The sequence below is a fragment of the Mus musculus genome, chromosome 2 (genome assembly GCF_000001635.26).
Source record: "Mus musculus strain C57BL/6J chromosome 2, GRCm38.p6 C57BL/6J".
NCBI classification, from domain to species: domain Eukaryota; kingdom Metazoa; phylum Chordata; class Mammalia; order Rodentia; family Muridae; genus Mus; species Mus musculus.
In genome coordinates, this window is record NC_000068.7 from 20,516,359 (window position 1) to 20,541,270 (window position 24,912).

The 24,912-nt window shown below is 44.0% G+C and overlaps 1 protein-coding gene across 15 annotated transcripts in view; it reads left to right on the forward strand.

Moving 5' to 3' along the window:
• Etl4 (enhancer trap locus 4) overlaps positions 1 to 24,912 on the forward strand; it is a 900,329-nt gene that overhangs the window by 606,152 nt on the left and 269,265 nt on the right. For 10 of the 15 annotated variants that reach the window (XM_006497408.4, XM_006497426.3, XM_006497414.3 and 7 more), the window contains one exon: positions 13,601 to 13,884. In XM_006497408.4, coding sequence (XP_006497471.1) covers positions 13,601 to 13,884 — 284 coding nt within the window. Of the gene's footprint in view, positions 1 to 3,154; positions 3,570 to 13,600; positions 13,885 to 24,912 lie in introns of those variants that run through there. The other 5 variants (NM_178059.5, NM_029895.4, NM_001369134.1 and 2 more) reach the window with 1 other exon arrangement.

Here is a 24,912-nt window from a genome sequence, read left to right on the forward strand (position 1 = left end):
TATGTTTGTGTGTATGTATGTATGTTTGTTTTTTTCTAGAAACTTGACAGTCAATGGAATAATAAGGGCAGTGTGCCTGGAGGAGAGATATGTAAATAGCAGGTAAAATGACATGAACTGTGTCCTTTAAAAAATGTTTTCAGTCCTTCTTCTTTTTTTTTTTTTTTTTTTTTTTTTTTTTTTTTTTTTGAGACAGGGTTTCTCTGTGTAGCCCTGGCTGTCCTGGAACTCACTCTGTAGAGCAGTCTGACCTTGAACTCAGAAATCCGCCTTCCTCTGCTCCCGAGTGCTGGGATTAAAGGCGTGTACCATCACCACCCAGCTCAGACCCTGTTCTTAAGGAGAAGCAAAAGAAGTCCAGTGAGTCACAGCAGCTCTGCCTATAAAATTGTCAGCATGTGGGACATGCTGCGGGAGGACACTTCACCATCACTGCGTGTGTGGGTCTCAGTCTTTGATGACGTAGGTTCACGGTCTTTCTCATCCTCCCATCTCTCCTGTGCAGGATATCTGGAATATCTATTAAAGTAGCAGCAGTCTGCTTTTTGCATGAGAGAGTAGCAGAGGCATTTGGACAGTGGAGGGATTCTTTAGGTTGCTTAGAGTCCCCAGGTCCAGATATTGTGGAAGAACTCCCTGTGTTTGGCCCATCTAAGGATCTACAGAGGCCTAAAACTGGCTCAGTTGCTTTGCACACAGCACCGGGAGGGTGGCGATATCATTCCTATCTACAAATGGATCTGTCCTGTCTGAATGCAATTGAAGGGAAGGTTCCTGTTGACTGGCTGCAGTAAGTAGCCTGCTGGTTTTTGCCTTCATCATGGAGGCTGTTCCCGTTCGAGTGACAGAGAGAGCTGCTCAGAGGAGGCTGGCTTGTCCCACAGGGCAACAGGTTTGGTAGTATCAAAGCCCCTAGCCTCTTATTTCAGCTCACTGCTCCTTCCACTGGTATTGATAATTTGAAAACTTAACAGCAACCACCTATGACTTGAGGGGCTGGAGAGATGTTGAGCAGTTAAGAGTACTTGCTATACAAGTATGAGCTCCCACATGCCAAGTTGGGCCTCCTGCACCTCCTGTACATTCAGGATTGAGGAAGGCAGAGACAGGGAGGGCTGCTGGCTGGTAGACTAGCCAAAAGTGTTTAGGGAGAGACCTGACTCAGTGGGATTACGGTAGAAAGTGGTAGAGGAGGAGATTGAATGCCCTCTTCTGAGCTCCAGGCATGCAAGACATGCACAGTCACATATCCAAGTACATAAATATACCTAGAAAGACAGCCAGAACAATCCAACCTGAAGCCTGAATGCAGGAGACTCTACCTCTGTGAAGGTTTTCTGGATTTGTTGTTGTTGTCTGATTGGTTGTTTTTTGTTATGTTTTGTTTGTGGTGCTTCCATTCAAACCTAGGGCCTTGAACATGCTAGGCAAATGCTCTACCATTGAGCTACACCCTCCTACCTCTTGGGCTTTCAAAAACAGGTTATCAGTTGCTCGAGAAGGCTTTGAACTCACTCTGTAGCAAAGGCAAGCCTCCTTGAATTTACTATCTTCCTGCCTCAGTAGCTGAGATTATAAGCCTGTACCACCAAGTGGGTGTCCCTTTTTGAATACTTATACCTAAATAAATAGCCAGGAGTATGGAGATAACTGTGCTTCATGACCTCCTTGGGTAAGATCATTGGGTGCTGCTGTTGCAAGGTCATGGAAACTTCTAGTTATTTGCTGTGTAAACCTACTCCTTGGTGCTGGAGAGATGACTCAATTGTTGCTCGTTCAGTCAGAAAGAGCACTTGTTGCTCTTTCAGTCAAGTCTGTCCCAACACCCATGTGGTGGCCCACAACCATCTCACACCAGTTAGAGAGAACCAACACCCTTTTCTGACTTTGTGGGCACAAGACACCTATACACATAAAATAAAAATAAATCTTTAAATATAAAATAAACACACGGTCTGTATTCCCCTTGCCAGGACACTGCTTGAGTTTCCTACAAGACCTCCACATTGTCTTGGATTTCCAGAAAAATCCTATTAGGAATGGAGGGGCTCTTTCCCCAACATGGGTGTCATTCATACCTTAACTTGTGGCACACATTTTTGTCTTTTAGAGACTTCCGCATTTCTATGTTCAAAATGGCCAAAATATGTCCCTACTGCTGCCAAGACACACAGGTGACTCAAGGTCAGAATCTGGCCCAGAGGCCAGCCATTGTTCTGTGCACATTCCGGTTCTAAATCAATGTCCAGTCCTGCTTGAATTGGGTCAAGGTATGGCAGGCAAGATGACCATTGTCCTCTGCCCTGAGATGATTTGAGGCTGTAGATTAAATGTCACACTTTCTCTGTTAGCTATTGGATTCTCTTCAGATCTCTAAAGGAGCCGAGGCAAATGTTGCTTAGATTCCTTTCCCATCCTTTCTGTGTGTGGACATTGTGCCTCCTAGTTTCACTTTCTGGGAACTTTGCCAGCTTTCCAAGGACTGAGTAGTGAACAAAATAAATATTTGTAGGTAGTTTAAAAGGAGAACAAGTCTGTCAGATGTAATTCTGCCCATCCAAAGAAAAAACATTTTAATTACCTTTCAGAGGTTTTTAAGTAATTAGCTTGGGAGACTCAGAAGGTTGATTTAGTAAGTGGCTTTTCAGATTTGTGATCAAGAGGAGTGTTTGTGTGTATGGATGTGGGTGTGGGTGTGTACACGTGTGTGTGTACACGTGTGTGTGTGTGTGTGTGTGTGTGTGTGTGTGTGTGTGTGTGTGTGTGTGTATGTTGGGGGAGGGGAGGAGTCCAAGAAAGGGAAGGTGAATAAAAAATCATAACAAGAAAAGGGTTTAACATGCAGGGGTTAAAGTCCAGGTAAGAAAGCTATTGAAGTCACTGGAGGCGACTGCACTATTTCTTCATAGATGCTGGTTAGTCCCCCACAGAGTTTGTGTGTAAAGTGTTTATTTCACATTTAGCATATACTTACCTTAAAGAGAAAACTTTTAAAGAGATTTCTCATAACTTTGGGGGATTCGACAGTTCGATCCTTATTACTCAGCCTATCTGGGGGGCCTATTGGGCTCCTGAGATTCAAGAGGGCTAGGCCTGACTTGAAACAGCAGTTCCTGTCCCTAGTCCTGTGTGAAGTGTTTGCCTTATCCCTAAGCTGCGAGTCCCGGGAAACCCAGCAGGCTGCGTCCTAGGTCAGCAGAGCCGTCACCTGTTGGGCGGCAGAGGCGGGGACAGCCACCGCCTACAAGACACAGCCCCCAGTCCTGGCGACAGCAGGAGGGTGGCGGACGCTCCGGGACCTGGGCCGAGGAGGCCGGGCGCTGGAATGCGGTCTTCCCGGGCGAGGGAGACTTTGCACCGGAGTGGAGACTAGTTGGGGTGGGGTTTCGCCAGTCCCCTCCGCCCCACCCCCGGGCCCCCTTCCAAGCGCTTTCTGCGAGCTTTCCGAACTGCGCTCTGAAGTTTCCAGAGGGAGAAGCCCGGCCGGCCGGCAGGGACAATGGAAGAAAGCGAAGGCCAGAAATGTGAGCCGAACCTGCCTCCCTCCGGAGACAGCAGACAGATGCCCCGTAAGTAACAGTCCTCAAAGATGGAGTTACACGCACGCTGCTTAGAACAGGAGACCGGGCGCCTGGCGCCAGAAAAAGTCTACTTCTTGGGGTGTGTGTGTGTGTGTGTGCGTGTGCGTGTGAGGGTGGGTGGGGGTGTGTGGTGTGTGTGTGTGTGTGTGTGTGTGTGTTTGTGTGTGTGTTGGGCGAGGGGGTGGGGTGTACTTTCAAACTGAGCCCAGAGCTGTGGTTTCTTGGCTCTACTTTGTCTCTTGTGAGATCTTCCTAAAGTCGGTGAAGAGGTGGTGCATGGTGTCAAACTGGTCGAACAGTGAGCAAGCAGTTTGTGCGAGATCTCTAAGCAATGACAAATGGATCTCCCGGCAGCTATTTGATAATTTCCTGGTGCTTCGGGAGGTTCGAAAAGACAATTTTACACCTACCTCCCGGGCGCAGTGGTTCCATTCATTGGTTAGGAGTTTCCATGGGGGCAGCTTCTTGCGGGCTACAAAGTTTTGCGGCGCTTTAGAGTTAAATTGGAGTTTAAGGATGTTTCTGTTTTGCAGACCTGAACGGCTGGGAAGTAATTGAGCATCTAGATGATAGATAGAACTCTGGGGCTTTCTGTTTAAATGTAAAAGTTGGGAGTTCTTAAAACAGTTTTCCTGTATTTTCTCCAGGCAGTTTCTTTTCTACATTCTGTTTATAATAGACTTGGCTTTTCCGTTGGGAATTTCCAGAACCTTATATAGTTCCGAATAAATCTTGCCGGGAGGGTGGGTGGCTGCAGACTGATGCCAGCGCTCCTCAGCCCCTCTCACTGCAGACTGTCCGGGCACCTACCACACAATCTCGAACCGCCCCTCCCTACCCGTCCAGGTTCATGGAAGGGCCAGTTAGTTACACAAAGATGTGCAGGGCTGTGCACAACAGCGCGTGGGAGTGGGGATTATGCACAAGGGAAAAGGTGTGTGTTTTTTAAAATGAAAAAAGGAAGTAGCACATGACTCATCCACACTGAAAATGCAAAGCCAAGCCAGACAGAAGAAAATACAATTAGGAGAGAAAAATCCCCTAGAGAACTGAAAAGGAAGCCTGCCTGCTAAATGTTCAGTGAACCCCTGAGCCTTGGAGCGGCAGTCCACTTGTCTGAGCGCAGTTTGAGGGTTGGTGGCCTCCAGTCTGGGAAAGGCCCCCAACTTGCTCTCTTTTGATAGGACGGTTCTTACTTCAGGGATCCAACCTCTGGGCCTGTCCTGAAAGGAACGAGCCAGATTTTTAGAGGGAACAATTAGTTTGGGACCAGTTTAAGAACTAACCCTGAAACAACCGGATTAAGTCATTGCTGTGTCCCAGGTTGCGATGGTCAGATGCCTCCCCTTGCTTACTCATCCACTCCACGAATATTGAACTTGTGCTATCTAGCAGTCAGTGTTCCAGCATCCCGGGATCCAGCGATGCAGAGCGAAGACTGAAAAGTATTCCCCTTTATTGGATTGATGTTCTAAGGGCCAAGTTGTGGTGGGGCGGGGTAGAGGTGAACAATGAAGACATAAGCAAAACGCTGAACGTGTCAGATGTCTGGAATGCCGGATTCAGTAAAGAAAATACAGAGTGCCTAAGTTAACTTTGAGTTTCAGATAGACAATAAGTAATTTCTAAAGCATATGTATTTCTTCCATATTGCATGGGTTAGACTTATACTAAAAAAGTGTGTTTTATGCTCTCAAGCTTCAAACTTTATTGGAGATCCTGTGTGTTTATCTGGTGATTCTATTAGCTAAAAGTAAGGCTAGAGGGGAACATAAGACAGGAACAAGGGAGTGGTGGTGAAACTATACAGATTTATCAGGGAGGAGCAGAGATGAGAATAAACCAAAAGCACAGCAGGAGAGGGGAGAGCAGGAACCTGGGAGGAAGATGGAAGAGGAACAGGTTGAAAGGTCAACCCAGGCCAGATTATGGAGGCCTTATGGAACTGTGGGAAGGTCTTTAGCTTCCTTCACAGGAGGTGAGGCCGCCGCTAGCAAATTGGACTTGCCTTTTATTTAATTAAATTAATTTAAATTAACGAATTTAGAGCCCTGTGAATGAACGTAGAGACATGAGCCTGTTAGGCAAGAACTCTACTGTCTTAGTAGGCCGTTGGTGGGCTGGGGTGTGGGCTGGGGCTTAACACCAGCGGACTGGGGGAAGGGCTGAAAGCCTTCTGAGGAAACCCCGTGCGGCTCTAGTCTAGATGGCGATAAGCAGATTGTGATAAGAAGGAAGAAGATTCCTGACGGACACTGAATGCAAGGCCAAAGGAATTCGCTTAGATCAGATGTAGTGTTGAACAGAAAAGGGAGGTCAGAGACAGCTTGAAAATATTTGCTCCAGGTAACTGGGAGGATGAGGTGCGTTTACCTACGTGGGAAAGCATTTTGACACATGGCAGAGGGCCCTCTTGGGTGAGGGAGAAGAAAATCCTTAGGGTGTGTGAAGATTGAGAAACATATCAGGAGTCGATTTAGATATTGGTCAGTGGCTTACCAGGAAGACTGGGGATTGAGCTGTCTCTCTCGTCAGTCTCTGTGAAGAAGGACAAGTCTGAGAGTGGCACCCAGGCATCCGAGAACTTACAGGCTAGTGATTTTGGAAGGGGGAGATGGAAAAATCACAAAAGAAGGGCGAGAGTCCCAGTCAGAGTTTCAAGATCTGACTCTGGCTGACACATGCGTGCTTTGATGAGACATGCATGGCTCTTTGAGGATGAGCTGAGGAGGCAGCATCTTTCAGAACAACATCACCTGCAGTGCCACACGTTCAAATCTGCAACTCTGCTTTATATCTGCATTTGTCCATTCACGCTGTTACAACCCAAGGGTGCTGGTCCAGGACCATGTCTCACACATGTGCATCTAACATCCCATGACATGCTAGTCACATGGAGGGACACTTAACCAACCAGTCTTAATTAGACAGAAGGCTGACAAAGCTTCCTACCCTAGGGATTTTGGTTTATCTGTCAACTGTATAAGGAAACCCTGGGTGATCATGTAACTCATTGTTCAAACTCAGACGCCTTTGAGAATAAAAGAGAACTCTATAAATAATTTCACTGGGCAACAGTTGCAAGTCAGAACTGTTTGGAAAAGGTGGCATATGGTCATCTTGAGAATATCGGCAACAGTGATGATACTGTGGCTTGAACGCTTCCTGAACTTTCTGTCCCTAGTGCCTTTCAACTGGGATGACTGTGGATACATGCAATTATAATAAGAGAGGTATATAAATTATATATTTATGGGGCTAAATAATAAAGAAGCTTGTTTATATGTGTGTGTGTGTACTTTGATCATTTATTAAAGATGCAAAAGAATTGCATACTGAGATGAATATGCTTGTTTATCTTTATATAAGGATTTACATCTTGGCTGAATATTTGATACTGTAAGACGCAGGGCTTCTTTAATACTCTTCAGTGTTGATAGCTTGGTTTTATAATTGGGCTGAGAATATCACTCATATAAACACACAACACAAATGTCAAAAGTATGTTTATAGCCATTTCAGAAATTGCAGAAATTCCATCCCAGTTTCAAGCCAATATTTACTGACTGATTTTTTAAATGTATTTCAAGTCAGCATCTCGAACAGCACTTTTTAAAAATCAAACATTCTAAGATAATACATTTTGAAGATGCACTAATTTGATAGTTACACGATGAAGGATAACAGTAAGAAGCTATTTAAAGTTCTTGTTTTCCGTAATTAAACCATTCCTTCTCAATAAGAGCATAAAGCTTTGCATGCATAGAGAAAGCACTGAAATTCAAAACATAGTAATAGAATCCAAGTCTGTGTGTTTGAGGCAGTATTTGCTGGCAAGTTGTGGCATGGTGGCAGATGCCACTGAAGCATGCATGGTGTGTGTTCAGAATCAAGGCTCCTATGAAACAGCATCATGGGGGAGCACTGCCAGAAACAGCTCAGCCTTGTTTCAACCTGCGTTTTGTTTGCTTTGTTTTTAAGATGGAGTCTCATGTAGCCCAGGATGGCCTCACAGTTTTTATGTAGCTGCAGATGGCCTTGAACTCCTACTCCTAAGTGCTGGAATTATAGGCATGCACCACACGCCTGTTTTTACTTGTGTTGTTTGTTTACTTTTTATTTTATGTGTATGTGTGTGTGCCTGAGTCTAGGTACCACTTTCCCCACAGTGTGTGTGTGTCTGGTTCCTGTGGAGATAAAGGGGCGAGAGGAATCCCACTAGAGCCAGAGGTACAAGCATTTGTGAGCAGCCATGTGGGTGCTGGGAATCAAGCCCAGAGCCTTTGTGAGAGAAGCAAATGCTCTTAAGCCCCTAGCTATCTCTTCACTCTTCAGCCCCTGATTGTGTGTATGTGTATATATATATATATATATATATATATATATATATATATATATATATATATATATCATATATATCGATGATCATATATATATATATATGATTTTGAATTAAGGTTTCTTTGCTGCAGGTTTGGAAAGCCTTTACTGTTGCTAGTGCTTTCCCAGTTTCCTCACTTAGCTTTGCAACCCCTGTAGGTGCTCAGTGTGAAGAGCTGTAAGCATTTGGCAGAGTAGGCTTTCAATAATCATTGGGAAAATTTATTTGAGACAGGGCCTCATACAGCCCAGGCTGGGTTTGAAACTCGTGTAGCTAAGGCTGGATACTAACTCCTGATGTTCCTGCCTTCTGACAAGGGCTGGAATACAGGTGTGCATCATTATGTCTGGCTGTTGGTAGAATTTGAATCTGTGTCTTATTCTCTTTGGAGGCCATGGGCTCCTAGTATCATCCTTGGGTTGTTGTCCCCAACATGACCTCCTCTTCTGGCTTTTAAAGGTTTCTTGAAAGCTCTGTGGCGGGGATCCATCTACCTGATTGCCTCCTCTGGCAATGGGTGCCTCCATCTAGTGCTAGCCTACAAAATGACAGATGCTCAGTCTGTGCTCTGAAACAGCCTAGTCAGTTTCTACCTTCATATCTTCTTTCGCTCTTCAAAGCACTGACCTGGCGCTCAAATTATACATTAGTTGTTTGTTGACTGACTCTCTAACCATCAGGTAGATACTCCTATGCAGTCTATCTTGATCAGCACCCCACCACCTCCTATCCCTTTTAGTGTTTGGAGCAGGCCATTATTCAATATTTGTGCAAATGAATAGTTGACTCGGTCAATTAATTTGAATTAATACAACACAGGATGCTTCTCTAGATTACATGGAATGCTCTACCTATTGTATAAAGTCTGTACAAGGGATTGTTTTTATCCTTGACTTCATGTTTTAAGAAACGTATTTATGAATATGAATGTTTGCCTGCATGTATGTCTGTGTAGAGCATGCCTGCCTAGTACCCACAGAGGCCAGAATTGAACAAGGATCCCCTGGAACTGGAGTTATAGAGAATTGTGAGCTGACATTTGAGTGCTGGGAATTGAACTCCTGCTTTGGAGGAGCAGCCAGTGTTCTAAACTAGTGAGCTGTCTCTTCAGCTAACCACTATGAAGAAGTGAAGAGAGCCAGATGGTGGAGGAACCTTTAATACCAGCCCTCAGGAGGCAGGGGCAAGTGGATTGCTGAGACCAGCCTGGTCTACAGAGTTCCAGGACAGACAAGTGTGTGCATACACCACACACACACAGGAGTATGTGGACTACCTAATATATAGTAGGATATATATTTATATATTATATGTTATATATTATATATGTACTTATATATAAATATATATAATCAATAACTTATATGTTGTTGGTTATTTGAGACAAGATTTTGTGCTCTGTTACACAGTAGTCCCAGCTCTTATGGAATTCACTATGTAACCCAGGCTAGCTTTCAACTCCTATAGGAGAGAGCCCCTGGACTCCCTAATCTTGACCATGGGATAAATTCTCAGAAAAGTATAATTCAGTGGTAGAGTACATGTTTAGCATGTGTATGTACAAGACTTTGTGTTTATTTTTCACCCCCCCCCCCAAAATAAAATTAAAAGCAAATAAGATAAAAAATAAAATAAAATAAATATCCCAGGAAGTAACTGCACTACCGCCAGCTCCCAGTAGGTTGTGAAGTGCCCAAATGATGCCAAAGCCCAGATGCCTCTCTGTGTGGTCTGACTCAGCCAGAGTAATCAGAACATGGAGAGTCACAGGCACTACAGTCCAGCAGTTGCTGGTCTGCATAGCTTGCTGTGTGGACGGCTCCTTAGGGATGGCTTGGCTTTCTATAACCCTCTGCCTTTTTGAATTTGCCCTCCCAGATCCCTCTCTACTTTTCTTGTCCAGGATGTAGACACATCACAGCTGGAGTCCCCTGGGTCTCTGAAGAGTAGCTCTTTGGTGATCCTGCCCTCCTCCTGTTCTTCCTCCTTCTCCTCCCTCCCCCTCCTCCCCCCTCCCCCTCAATTGTGCTCCGGGGAGTGTTTAAGGGCTGATTTTCCATTCGAAGCTCTTGTTTGCTCTTTGCCCTGCTGGAAGTGGGCTCCCTGGAAGAGTTTGGGAGGGGCAGGAAGAGGAAACAGGGCTGCCTTTCAGCCTTGCCCAGGCCTTGTCTTTAGGCTACAACTTCTCTACTTTGTTAGACAAGGATTCCCAGAATAGCAAACAGCCAGACACACCCATATTTACATCTTAGCACCAGAGTTCTTTCCAAACAAGAAACAGAACTGCCATTCTGTTTGACAGCTTGAGAGTCCCTGCATGCACTTTTCTTCATACAGATAATGTGAAACTGGCCCACTTGGGTCTGACACCATAACTGTGGAATAGTGGCAAAATGGACCTTTGTCTGTTCCTTCTCTTGTTTATGCATGCCTCTCCTTGGGTTTTATGCTCACCTAAAAGGCTGAATTCTAGCTGGGTGTGGTGGCACACGCCTTTAATCCCAGCACTCGGGAGGCAGAGGCAGGCGGATTTCTGAGTTCGAGGCCTGGTCTACAGAATGAGTTCCAGGACAGCCAAGGCTATACAGAGAAACCCTGTCTGGAAAAAACAAAAAAACAAAAACAAAACAAAACAAAACAAAACAAAAAGGCTGAATTCTCCCCAGGTGACTCAAATGGCCCAAATGTCATTTCTCCTTCAGGTGTGGGGCTGGCAGCTGCCCAGAGCAGAGGAAAGGCCTAATCAACTGTGAAGAGTTTGTGGACAGGACTGGGTTACTGAGGTGCTGGTGCTGGGCTGGGGTGGAGGCAGATGGGACTAATGGAGTGGTGGATGAGCGCAAGCAATAAAGGCGAGCAGACAAAGATGGGCTCTGTGTGCTGGCTGGCCTGTGTCAGTCTCCCTTGTTAACTGCTGGTACCTTTCCATCCCTTTACTGTATGTCACATTCAGTTTTGTTAGACCACTGGAAACATTATTTTAAAATCCACAAGAACATAAACAAAGTAGAAAAACAGCATAAAATTGATGCGACCTTTCCCATGAAAAGCATGAAGGAAGGGTTGAGTTTAAAGTCCGATACATGGGATGACTGAAAGAATAATGAAGACTGTAGATTGACAGTGACATCCAAGACCCTACTTCTAGCGGGTTGCCCAGTTTACTTCAAGGAAGAACATGGGAGACTCCACAGTCCGCAGGTCTGCTTCAGTTATCTTGACCTGCTGTAACAATCCCTGGATGGAGCAGAGTGTGTCTTCCTCTTGCCTGACTGGTTACATGTGACCTTTTGTCCATATATATATAGCTGAAAGTAAATGTGTGTGTTTTATGACCATGTAAAGCAATAGCCTCTCCAGACTGTCAGACTTGCTCATTAATCTAGCTGTCCTGGATAATTTTTACATGGATTATTTTAATGTTGAAAGCAATCTTGAAAAGCCACAGGGTACTTCTATCATGCACATAGCAGTTTTGTCCAATGCAAAACACGTATACAACACACACGCGCACACACACACACACACGTGCACATATATGCACACATATACACGCACACACAAAAGATGAAGCTTTATGTTTTCTTGGCACATATGCTTATTAGCCTGAGATATGATCTGTTCTCAGTATTGTTTTTTGTGGTGCTGCTATGGCTCTGATCCAGAGCTTTGCACATCCTAGGCAAGATGTTGACCTCTAAGCTCTATCCCCAGCCACGTGTTTTGCTCTATGTAATAGACTCTGTGACTCCTGTATTATTAGGGATATTATGGATGATTTAAAAAAGGAAACTGTGATGAGAATTTGAATATTAGAGATTATTACTTAATAAAGATTATTATTACTAAATAAATAACATTATACTAATCTTTCAATATATTTTTAACCAAAACATCTGTTTTCTGACCCTTTAAGCTTACTGCTAAAACTAGAAAGAACTAAGAGTAACTAATTGGGCTGTTTCCTTCCCTTCCTTCATCAGTGTCTGATGGAGATGTTGTAATGAGCAAAGTAATGAGAAGTGGAGTACACAAGAAGAATTGTTCTCAGGACACACATTGAGCTTTGGAAGACTAGGACAAGGAAATAAGCCAGAGATGAAAATAGTCTCTATTCTTTGCTAGAAGGAGTCTGCACTGGGAGCTCTGTATGCAGGGGTTTCCAGGCAAAGGGAATCTAAGTGTTATGGTATTGGTTCCCTTGCTTTTAGGGAGATGTTTTACACCCAAAATCTGGACACCTGTTGTTGTATGTGTATGTGTGGTGGTGGCAGTGGGGTGCATATGTACCTGTAGAGGTCAGGGGACAATTTACAGGAGTTGATTTTCTTCTACTATGTAGATACTGGGTCTTGAATGCATGTCCTCGGGCTTGGAGGCAAGTGCCTTTACCCACTGAGCCTATTCTGCTTATTCTAAAAAGACGTGAGAACTGGGCATGATGGTGCACCAGCTCTTAGTTCTAGTACGTGGGAGGCTGATGCAGGAGGAACTCTGTGAGTTCAAGGCCAACCTGGTCAACAGAGCAAGCTGACATAGTGAGACCCCGTTTCAAAAACAAAACAAGACAAAGAAACAAGCAAAAGGCTGTGAGAGTTTTTCTTGATTCCTTGCAGCTTCTCAGGGAAGGGTTCTTCAGTGTTCTTTCCTTTCCTCCTTATCTTAAAACAAACAGCACACAGACAAAAAACGAAGGAAAAGGAGAGGGGGATTCTTGGACATTCTATGAACTGAAAGCATTAACCTTGTTCCTCCTAGTTGATTTTTTTCTAGGAGACTCTAACGATTAACTTCGAGAGGCAAGCTTGGAAGCTGTCTACATAGGTCAAAGCCATCAAAACATACCCACGGTCCTTCCCTTGAGTGTGTGTGTGTGTTGGATGAAGTAATTTCAGGGACTATGTGGCTAAGCCTTCCCTTTATAGATCCTCAGATATTACATTTCATGATATTCCCCTTGCCTGGCCTATGATAATGGAGAAAGGAACTTTCCAGAGGGTCACAGTGCCAGCAATCTTCTGAGGGTTATAGAACTATCTTTCTTCTTGGTGCTGAATGACACATGTCAGAACCGTCTTCAGATGATAAATATTTAAAAATCTCATTAGTTGTTTGAAACTATAATGAAAATTATACAAATGGTCAGAATTCCTGGGGTTAACTCTGAAGTATTACAGTCACAGGGGCAGCCTACTAACCTGCAAACAACCGGTTTCTCTGACCTTTCTTTTTTTTGGTTTTTCGAGACAGGGTTTCTCTGTGTAACCCTGGCTGTCCTGGAACTCACTTTGTAGACCAGGCTGGCCTCGAACTCAGAAATCCACCTGCCTCTGCCTCCCAAGTGCTGGGATTAAAGGCACCTGCCACCACACCCGGCTCCTGACCTTTCTTGTTAACAAACTCAATGACAGAGAAGTAAAAAACAGTTGCTATAGCATCTAACATACATTTTTTTTTTCAAATTTCCTCTGACTGTTGAATTTTTTCTCATTTTTGCCTAAAAAAAAAATAAAAGTAAAAACTTCTGCTAAGTTACATTAATTCGTTAGCAACTGCCACAACCCCTCTTGGTGTTCCACAGATGAGATGCCCGTGAGATCATTAACTGTGAACTGCACTCTTGTCCTTCATCTTGCAGAACAAGGGAGAAGCAATCTTCATGTAACATCTCAGGAAGATGCAGCATGCCGCAGGCCCAGGGAACGCCTTTCTAATGGAAACGCCAGGGCTCAGGTTTCCAAGCCTGCCCGAAATATCCCAAGGAGACACACTCTAGGTGGGCCCCGAAGTTCCAAAGAGATCCTGGGAATGCAGCCATCTGAGATGGACAGGAAGAGAGAGGCGTTCCTAGAACATCTAAAGCAGAAGTACCCCCACCATGCCACAGCCATCATGGGCCACCAGGAGAGGCTGAGGGACCAGGTAGGAACACACTATCGGTTCTACTGGCCTTGCTCGTTCATAAAAGATTTCAAATTTCATGTATTTATTCATGTGAGCGTACATACAAGTGTCTGTGGGAGTGTATGTAGCACATATGTATGTGTGCATGCAAACCTGTGCATGTACACAGATGTCAGAAGGGAGGGGTGGTCTGTCAGTTGTCCTTGTCTATCGTTCTGCTCTTATTTTGGGGACCAGTCTTGCCCTGACTGTGGTTATGCTTTTGGCTAGACTGGCAGGCAGCAAGCCCCAGTGATGTGCTGGTCTGTGCCCCACTCAGAGTTGAGGTTACAGGCATGCGCAAGGCTCTAAGCCATCTCTCCAGGCCACAGTCACTTAGTCTTTGTTGTTGCAGTGTTAGACCCAGGGCCTTATTTATGCTATGAAAGCATCCCTAGTAGCTCATTCTTTGTGTGTGTGTGTGTGTGTGTGTGTGTGTGTTGTTTTTAAGATTTGTTTATGTCAGGTGGTGGCAGCACACGCCTTTTGAAGGGACTCTGGCCAGCTCGAATGTGGCGAGCGTGACTCTGGGAGGCCTTGCCCTTCTCCCTTGATCCCTCTGCCTTATTGAGTACTTACTCTTGGGACTTAGTACACATTAATTCATCACGCAACCGGCAAGGTATCATGCTACTCGCCAACTTACAAAGAAAGAAATGGAAGCCTGGGTTTGCAAAGCCCTTGGCTAATGGTCACACTAGTTGGTAAGCATTCGACCTGAGTTGAAATCTGAACCCAGGCAGTCTAAACAAGCTCTTTCACTCATTAAAGATACTTAATAAAGGGTCTAGCCCACTGGAGCATGGCAAATATGGCTCTGGCAGACCTTACCCTTCTCCCCTATTCCCTCTGCCTTGCTAAAAACATTAGATTGCATTCCTAAAGCTAGCCACCAAAGTCTGTTTTCTTATTTGTCTACTTACTCCTCCTGAGGCTGACTACAAAGATCCAGCTATCAAAGTACTGAAGTCTAGCTATCAAAAGCCCCCTTTGGCTCACCTAATTAACATGTCCAATTAAAATTAAACACATCATCTTATTTTGTTGTTGTTTTTCGAGACAGGATTTCTCTGTGTAGCCCTGGCTGTCCTGGAACTCACTTTGTAGACCAGGCTGGCCTTGAACTCAGAAATCCTCCTGCCTCTGCCTCCCAAGTGCTGGGATTAAAGGCATGCACCAACACCGCTCGACTTAAACACATCATCTTAACACAGGGTTTCCCCGTTTACCTTTATAAACTGCCATTTGTCTATGGGCCACATCTGTGTTGCTATCCAGAGGCAGTCCTTTGTCACTGGGGATAAAAACCCCTTCCCTCTCTCCCTTGTTCCCTTTGCCTTTGCCTCTATCTCTTGCTTTGTCTCTTATTCCATGTCCTGTGTCCCTCCGGGGCAAACAAATGTCCTTTGTGCTGAGAAATTGGTCTTGAGGCTCCTCATCTAGTACTTTTCCTTTGACTTTAGTCCCGGCATGCAGGAAGCAGAGGCAAGTGGATCTCTGAGTTGGAAGCCAGCCTGGTCTACAGAATAAGAGAGTTCCAGAACATCCAGGACTACACAGAGAAACTCTATCTTAAACACCCTCCTCCCCCCAAAAATATTTATTTATTTATTTATTTATTTATTTATTTATTTATTTATGTATTTATTTATTTATTTATTTATTATAGTAGTAGTAGTAGTAATTACTATTTTGCTTTTTGTCTGTTTGAGATGGGTCTTAGTGTGTAGTCCTGGAGGGCTTTGAACTCTCTATGTAGACCAGGCTGGCCTCAAACTTACAGAATTCTGCTTACCTCTGCCTTCCAAGAGTGAGGATTAAAGGCACGAGCCACCATGCCCAGTCTGTTGTTATTTTTATTGATGTACTTGTGAGTGTGCCATCTTTCCAGCCATTACGGCTCATTTTTGAGTTAGGGGGATGACCTTGGGGTTTACAGTGAAAAGATATGTTAGTGTTCCTCTCACTCATTTGTTCCTGATCTCTAGCTTAGCTACAGAAAAGGTTTAATGTGAGAGCGGGCTGTACTGTTCTCCTAATCAGCAGAGGAAGAGAACAGGGGGCCTGACCCTAGAGAAGGAAGCTCTCCAAAAATGTGCTTTCATTATAATGACAAATGCATCAAATGCATAGGACAAAGAATATTGTTTTCTGAATAAGACATTGTGCAGCTGCAAATCATCCTGGGAGCACTCAAGTGCTTGCCACAGTGAATGAATGAATGAATGAATGAATGAATGAATGAATGAACACAAGTATCCACATGTATACGTAAAGGTGAATTAAAGCGGCTAAAAATAGATTGTGACAAGCCTCTTTCTTCAAGCTGATGCTAGGTGCTTGGCTGCTGTTCTTTTTTAATTCTTTCTTACAAATCCCAGATACTTTCTTTTGCATCCTTTGCTTTCTGCTGGCTTCAGCCACCTGCTTTTCTCCAGTTATCTTGACGGCCACACAGATAGCACCCGACTGTGGCACAGGGTGTTATTGTTCCTTAGCTGTGTGCAATTACTCTTTAGCAGACTGAGTGAGTTTAGGGGCACAGGAGATGTGAGGCTTCCTTGATGGCTCTCATTGGCCTGTTATCAGATGAACCTTTGAAGTTGGAGACTGTCTTGGAGGAAGTGGAGAGCTTTCAGCCATTGTGCTAAGTGGGCAGGTCGGGGGAGAACCTACTGGTGTGCAGACTGCAGGTATTGTGACAGGCTCAATGTCTCAGTCTGCCTTGCCAGTTCATTGCCAACACTCTATTTAAATCACTCAGCTTTTGATTATCCATAGAAATGGGGTTGGCATCAACTGGTACAGTTTCAGTCTGTAGTTAATCTTTAGTTCCATTTCTCCCTATGTGGAATGTTCTCTAAGAATTCTATCAGAATGCCTAAGGTTGTAAAATATGGTTTGTTTGTTTGTTTGTTTTTCCACATTTGTTTTCTTTTCCCTTCACACTGCAAAAAGGACAAGACTGTGAACCTCAGAATGGAGATGGGAAATCTTACTGGTGTAAGGATGGGCCAGTGACCCACATCTGTGTGATTAAGGAAGACTCACTTTTCTTTGAAGGTTGGCAGCATAGATGTGCATTTGAGCCATAGGATATGTGCTTTCTTCTCTTTATGTCATTGTTTTGGGAAATACTATATCCAATAAAAAGCTATTTGTGTGGAAGTAACTTAAACTGAGTTACAATTACACATTAGGAAAAGTTGGTATTTGAACAAAAGGAAGTGTGAACTCAGATTCCTGGTTTATTCCACTATGATAAGGGATAAAGATCATGGCCTATATGGTTTGGGTTTTAGAATTGTTTGTTTCTTAGACAGGCTTTCACTTTACAGCCCTGGCTAGCCTGGAACCCCTCTTTGTAACCAGGCTGTCTTGAACTCACAAGAATCCACCCATCTCCCAAGCCATCATCATGCCAGGATCAGGACTTGTAAATTTAAAGTTGATGCTTGTCAAACACCAGGGACCACCACAGTTGACTGGGATGGAGATAAGGATAAAAAAGATAAAAGTCTGTGTTAAGTGGGAAGGGAAATTGGTGAGTTGTCAGCAGTTAATGGCCTCAGAAACTGATCTCCAGTCCCAAATAACACCTGAGTTGTGCCATGGCTTAGCAGCTGCTCTTTCCCGAGGCTGAGCAGATGCTACGTTCCCTCTCTGCCTCTTAGTATTATTTTCTGTTGATGGTCTAAAGCAGAGGTGGAAGGTGGGATGGGTGTGGGTGTAGGTGGTTTCGAAGGACAGCTCTGTGTGCACTCAGCATCTGCTGACGTTCTGTGAGTCTGTACCAGCCAGCATAGTAAACACCACAGAAACTTTGACATGACTCGGGACATACCTATAGACAGCACCTCATCTGTCTGCATTCTTTGTCTCCCGCCCCCATTCATACTTTGCCTCCCTTTGTTCTTCTACATTGTGACTGGATTTTGTATTCCTTTGGAGAAAGCCAAATGACACCATCTAATGCACATCTCCTGACCCCAAGATTCTAAATACCAGCTCTTCCTTTGTGGGCTGTGTCCTGGCTTCCTCCCCAGCATAGCTGATAGGAAAAAGAATAGCAAGTCAAAAACGATGCATCAGGCACTATACATGATAGCTTGGTAGGAGAAAATCTAGGACTCCTCTAATTCTTTGCCACCAAACACCATGAAAAGAAGGACATGCCCTGAATATTCCTGGAATATTCCTACTAGAGAATTTACACTTAAGTTTAATTTTTAAGAATGTAGTGTGTGTGTGTGTGTGTGTGTGTGTGTGTGTAAACAAGTGTGGAGGTGAGAGAGTTTGTGGAGTCAGTCATTTCCTTCTACTTCTATAAAGGTTCCTGCTATAGAATTTAGGTTGCGTGGCAAGTGACTTTACATGATGAGTCATGTCCCTGACCATATATTTGAATTTTTTAAACCAAGAATGCATTTTTTTCACGCTCAATTACTAAAAAGCTGAGCGATTACCTTAATGTCCCCAGAGATCTTGCATAATGCTTGAGCATGGCTGCTGTGCTTACTACTGCCTCCCTCCACCTTCAGGCCTTTTCCTCAAACTACTTACTTACTGACTTATTTATATGCGTGTATACCTGTGACAGTATGTGAATGTGCAAGCACACGTGTGGGGATATCAGGGAAATGGAGAGACTGGTTCTCACCTCTACTTTGTTGAGGCCAGCATCTGAAGAAGTCCCCACACTGGCCTGGAGTCCTGTGCTTGTGGATGCTTGCCACCATAGCAAGGCTTCTTATGTGGGGTTCAGGAATCACTTGCACATCGACCCTCTGAACCACCTCTAGGCCCCTTGGGCTTTGTAAATTGTGTGGGGCCAGCAGACAGGGTGTTCCATTGCCTGGCTGCTGGGGGTTTAGGGTGCAGTTGGGTTGCAGGCTTCACTGCATGCTATTGTGAGATTGGTGCCGATGTCTTCTTACCTTTCTCAGTTGAAGCTTTGTATCATAGAGCCTGTGGAGGCCACTTCCTCTCCATGGGCAATTCTTAGCATTGCTCTGCTCTGCTTTGTGGCCACCTGCATATTTCAAGGACTTTGTCTGAAGTCCGTGTTCTTTTCCAGCACAAATGTTTGGGTGTCTGACGAGGATTACTTTCCCTTAGTAAGTAAACAATTTTGGCAGATTTTCAAAACTTATATTTTAATATTCTGCCTGTTCCTCCTACTTTCGCCTCCTAAAAGCTGAGGTTACACTTCTAAGTCCTGACACATGGCTGAAACTTAGACTTTTCCTGCGTTAAAAGAATCAATTCCGTGGCCTAAGAGACAGCTAAGTAGTTTAAAGCATTGGCTGCTCTTGCAGAGGACCTGAGTTCAATTCCCAGCACCCACATGGCAGCTCACAACCATTTCTGCCCTTTGCGTACCAGGCATGCACGTAGCATACATTCACATGTGTAGGCATGTGCTTATACACATTTAACAAAATAGAATCAACTCAGATGTATATATTAGCACTATGGTCAGGACACCAAGGGAAATAATAAATGTAGCACTGTGTTCAGGACAGTGGAGAAATCGTCACCCCTGGCAAAGCTTGATGCTGTAGGCCTAGCCCTGGGGAAACTGGAGCAGGGGTGTCCATGCCAAAGCTTGATGCTGTAGGCCTAGCACTGGGGAAACTGGAGCAGGGGTGTCCATGCCAAAGCTTGATGCTGTATAAGCCTAGCACTGGGGAAGCTGGGGCAGGGGAGGGGGGCGGGGCTTGACTTTGAGACCTGCCCGGGCTACAAAATAAAAAGATAAAACTGAAAATAAAAATAAAAACAAGGAGCCAGGCGTGGTGACGCATGCCTTTAATCCCAGCACTCAGGAGGCAGAGGCAGGCAGATTTCTGTATTTCTGAGTTCGAGGCTAGCCTGGTCTACAAAGTGAGTTCCAGGACAGCCAGGGCTATACAGAGAAACCCTGTCTTGAAAAACCAAAATAAATAAATAAATAAATAAAATAAAAACAAGGGCCAGGCATGGTGGCGCACGCCTTTAATCCCAGCACTTAGGAGGCAGAGGCAGGCAGATTTTTGAGTTCGAGGCCAGCCTGGTCTACAGTGTGAGTTCCAGGACAGCCAGGGCTATACAGAGAAACCCTGTCTCAAAAAACCAAAAATAAATAAATAAATAAATAAATAAATAAAATAAATAAGTAAATAAAATAAAAATAATAATGATAAATAAAAAATAAAAACAAGCAAAACTGAAAAACAAATGAGTATAAGCTGCCTGTGGAAACAGGACTTCATGGCTTTAGTTCAGCCTGAGCACTGTCTATTCCTTTAACTGACTTCACTTTCCAGAAAGTCTAGATTTCATCTTGCAAATCTAAAGACAAAACAAGAAAAGTTTTAACTGCCTTTGAATCAGAAGAGCAAGGGTCTTATGTTTGTTTGTTCAAATGATTTTAAGTTTTGTATCTGCATGCTGCATGCATGTGAGTCTAGGGACCCTTGGAGTCAAGAGGCATCAGCTCTCCAGGAGCTGGACACACAGGCAGTTGTGAACTACCTACTGTGAGTGCTGAGGCCTGAACTTCAGTCCTCTACAAGAGCAGTGTGTGCTTTAAACCGCTGAGTTCTCTCTCTCTCTCTCTCTCTCTCTCTCTCTCTCTCTCTCTCTCTCGAAGGGTGGCTTTTCAGAAGCAAACTCTACTTAAAGTTGGTAAATTACAGGCAGTTTGATACTAGTTCTCTCAAAATTCACAGAAAATCGTGACAAGTGTTAATAATAGGAGGAAACACCTCCATGTTCACAGGGAAACAGCCAGAGTGAGGGAAAAGGTTCTGTGGAAATACAGTATGACTGGGAAAGACAAATCAAAAGAGGGGCAGGTGCTGTAAAGAACCATGGCCATAACCTCACCTGGAAGTAGAGGAAGCATTCCCTATGGAATAGTAGGAGAGCAAGCATCTCTAGATCACACTTCTGATGACTTAAGGAACTTTACTGTGAGTCTCAGTACCATAAACTGCTGAATGAGGTGACTCATGTTGGAGCAAAAATGAGGACCCTTTTTTGTTTGATTTTTTTTGTGTGTGTAGAGATCATTTCCAGTCACATAGGAGATTAGAAGGTATAGATTCTGCCCGCCAATATTTCCCTTCTGAATTCTATTTTTTGGTAGCCAGGTTCTAAGATAAAATATCCTGTTAGAAGAAATATACCTAAAGACTCAAGTACTAGTTTAGATCATGCTGTATAACAAATAGACCTTGTAGTTCATCTGGGGTAGGTTGTGGTTCCGCACAAAAGTACTGAGTTCCCCAATTGGTTCTTGACTTGTCAATAAAGAAGGTTAGGAGCCAATTGCTGGGTGGAAAGTACAGGTGGGACTTCTAAGTCCTAAGAGGAAAAGGAGATGCAGGGAAGGAGAGAAGGGACCTTTTTCTGCTGTGTTTTGGAGGAAAGCAGACACAGCAATCATTGTAAGGCCTCTGGGTAGCTAGGGCCTGCAGCCTCCTCTATGAACGAATGATCAAACTAAGTTTAGGGCAGGGAAAGAAACAGAGTTAATAGATTGGTAAGGGCACGAATTTCCCGGCATGAGGTATTTGTGCCCAGCATTTGTGCCTAGCAGGCAAATGCTAAACTACTAAAGCTGTCTGAGTGTCTTTTATCTAAGGATTCTAGGTTCTCAGGAGTGGACTGGTGATTCAACCTCTCCCAGAATAAAGGCTGGTAGGAAAGAGAAGCGGAGTCAGCGCTGGTAGTGGTTATCCTGGAGCTGAGCCGTGTGAAACAGAAGGGAGTTGGGAGGGGCTGGTGCTGCAGCAGCAGTAGCATGTCTTTTAAAACGACACACAACACAAAAGTCTTTGTTTTCCACACATAAAAAGTATGTTGGTGACTGGGCATGTTTGCAGAGAAGCCATTCTTACACTGTGGCTTTGTAATCCTGTCTCCTTCTGTCTTGTGGAGACGCTGTCTCAGTACAAGTTCTGCTAGTGTAAGTATGAGTTTCAGTCATGATCCTGCTGGGATCCACCTTTAACACTTTAGAGAAGAAAGGGAATCATCGTATTTAGTCTCGTAATCGTGAATGTTAGGAAAGTGCTCCTGATGTCAGCGCCACACCACTAAATGGAAGGACTCTGATTCTTAGCCAAGTCACACATTGTCACAGGTCTTGTGTTAATGAATGGTGAGTTTGAGTTTCATGAAAGACTAGTGGCTGTGTGCGCAAAGAATACAATGGTGTTAAAAGAATCAGTGTGGAAACATTTCTTAGAGAAATTATAAATAATCTTGAATATGTCTAAAGACAATGAACATGGTTTTACTGACCACACTCATCGATGTTCAAACAGAATAAAAGACAATAGTAAAAACACAAATGGAAAAACAGTCAAGCTAGCTGTTCCAGAGTCTACATCTGATCCTACACATGGTCACCTCCAGCTTGGCAGGAATGGACCTCCCCTCTCCTTTATAAAGCATGTCCGCCATTAAAAATTTGAACCTTGAAAAAAAAAAAAAAAGAAAAACAGTCAAATACTGAAGAGAAATGATGCTACCAAATAACTAAATGAAGGAGTCGGTTTGCAAAGGAGTGCAAAGAGAGCTGGCATTTTCAAATATGACATAAAGATTGTCCATATAGCCGTTGCCTAGCATGTATGAGGCCCAGCGTCAAGTCCCCAAGAACATACCCACAGCCACTACATAAACTGGAGTAAGAATTCTGTGATTGAAAGGACTTGGGGACCGGTGTGGTATTTTAGTTGATAAAGTGCTTGAGGATCTGAATTTAGATCCTCTAGGACTCATGTAAAAAGCTAGGCACAGTGGCACATGTCTGTAATCCTAGGAGACAGATGTTTATGGCTTGGTGCCTAGCCAGCCTAGTGTAATCAGCAAACGGCTCCAAGTTCCTGAGAGTCCCTGACTCAAAACATAAAATGAAGAGTGATTGAGGCTGGTACCTGATACCAACCTCTGGTCTCACATGAACTGAGCCAGGAGTGGAAGTGGGGAAGAGGAGAAGAAAATGGAGGAGAACGAGAAGGAGGAGGAGGAAGAAAAAGAGGAAGGGAAAAAAGAAGAAGAAGACATAAAAAGACTAAAAACTCAGAAGTTGCAATTTTGCTTAAAAAAAAAATCCATTTGCTATTGACTGAACATGAACCCGAAAGGGAAGAGGACTGCTAACTAGGCTTCACTTTTGGCATGTGGCTTTTGGTCCATGCTTAATTGGTTGCTATCTTCCTCACCGTTAGCTTTTCTTTTAATTGGTGTTATAGGAAAGCAAGAGAGGACATCTTGAGAACAGCCTGATGTTAAGAGCTCAGTAAAATTCAACAGTTGAAGAGTTCGGTGGAGTAGTTGGGGAGTAAAGGGAAGCCAGAAACAAAGTATAGATGCCAAGGCAGGAAGTAGTCCTCCGTAGAGCCTAGAGAGAACTGCCACCAAAGGAGATGAAGAACCTTGAGATGAGGACCTTGAAAAATACCAACATGACTCAGTATGGAACATAGGTGCACATGGATTCACAAACAGCAGGTTGCCTGCCTGCTTGTTTGCTGCTGGTCAGTGCTGCTTCTTGTTTATTTGCACATCTGTCCACCTGTTATGCAGTCATTCAGTCAGGTGGTTTCTTATGGACAGACATTCTGAGCACTGACTTGGCATTGGACACAAAGGACAAATCCCAGAATCTGCCTGCAAAGACAAGTTTCTTTAGTGGGAAATGTGTGAACTTTGGGGTCTGATGTGAGATACGCTTGACTTCATGACGGTAGTGAGTCAAACATTTCCTTGAGGCTTTTTCTTAATTATAGACCAAGACAGATAGTGGCAGCAGATGCTGAATACATGTCAGAACCCTGCTTGGTAAGGAAGAGATAGCAACTGGTTGCAAACTATCCAGCCTAGTACCAGTCTGTTGACAGCTATGTTAGAAGAGGGAAGAAAGTTTCAAATTGGAGAAACTCCTGGCTATCAAACGTAAATGACTGTTATGATCTTTGAATATGCTAAGCAGAGTAAATGAATCTTGGGTAGTGTCTTAGTCAGTGTTCTATTGCTGTGAAGAGACACCTTGACCATAGCAACTCTTATAAAGGAAAGCATTTCATTGGGGCTGGCTTACCGTTTCTGAGGTTCGGCAGAGAGAATGACAACATGCAGGTAAACATGGTGCTGGAAGAAGTAGCTAAGAGTTCTACATCAGAATACACAGGCAAGCCGGGAGTGGTGGCGCACGCCTTTAATCCCAGCATTCTGGAGGCAGAGGTAGGCAGATTTCTGAGTTCGAGGCCAGCCTGGTCTACAAAGTGAGCTCCAGGACAGCCAGGGCTATACAGAGAAACCCTGTCTCGAAAAAACAAAAACAAACAAACAAACAAAAAAGAATACACAGGCAGCAGGAAGAGAGAATGACACTGGGCCTGGCTTGGGCTTTTGAAACCCACAAAGACTGCCTCAAATGACACACTTCCTCCAACAAGGCCACACCTCCCAATCTTTTTCAAATAGTGCCCTCCCTGGTGACCAAGCATTCAAATCTATAAACCTGTTAGGGCCAACCTTATTTAAACCACCCATTCAGTATTTGGGCAGAGATGTTTATCAGCAGCAGAGTGCTTGCCTAGTCTGAGGTTTAATATCTAGCAATGTGCAAAAAATGAAAAAGAAGAAGGAAGAGAAGACAAAAAAATATACTCACCTTTTGCAAAACCACTTTGACCTACACGCTTAACAATTAGGGTCTTATATTTTATGATAATTATATTTGGAAATGATGCCATGCCCCTCACAAGCTTGCAGAGGGAAGAGTTAGGAGGGAAGAATTTCACACTGGGGATCAGAATTTGAATGCAGTCTCAGAAGAATGAGGGAATCCTGTTTTCCTGATTAATGTCTGTATCCCAAAGCCTCACGCATGTTGGGGATCCTGATTGGATGACATTTTCCAGAATGAGAGGACCAGAGAGATGATGTTGAGATAAGAATGGAAGTGGCTTCCTTACGTCCAACCTTAGAAAGGCAGAAGTGGACTTT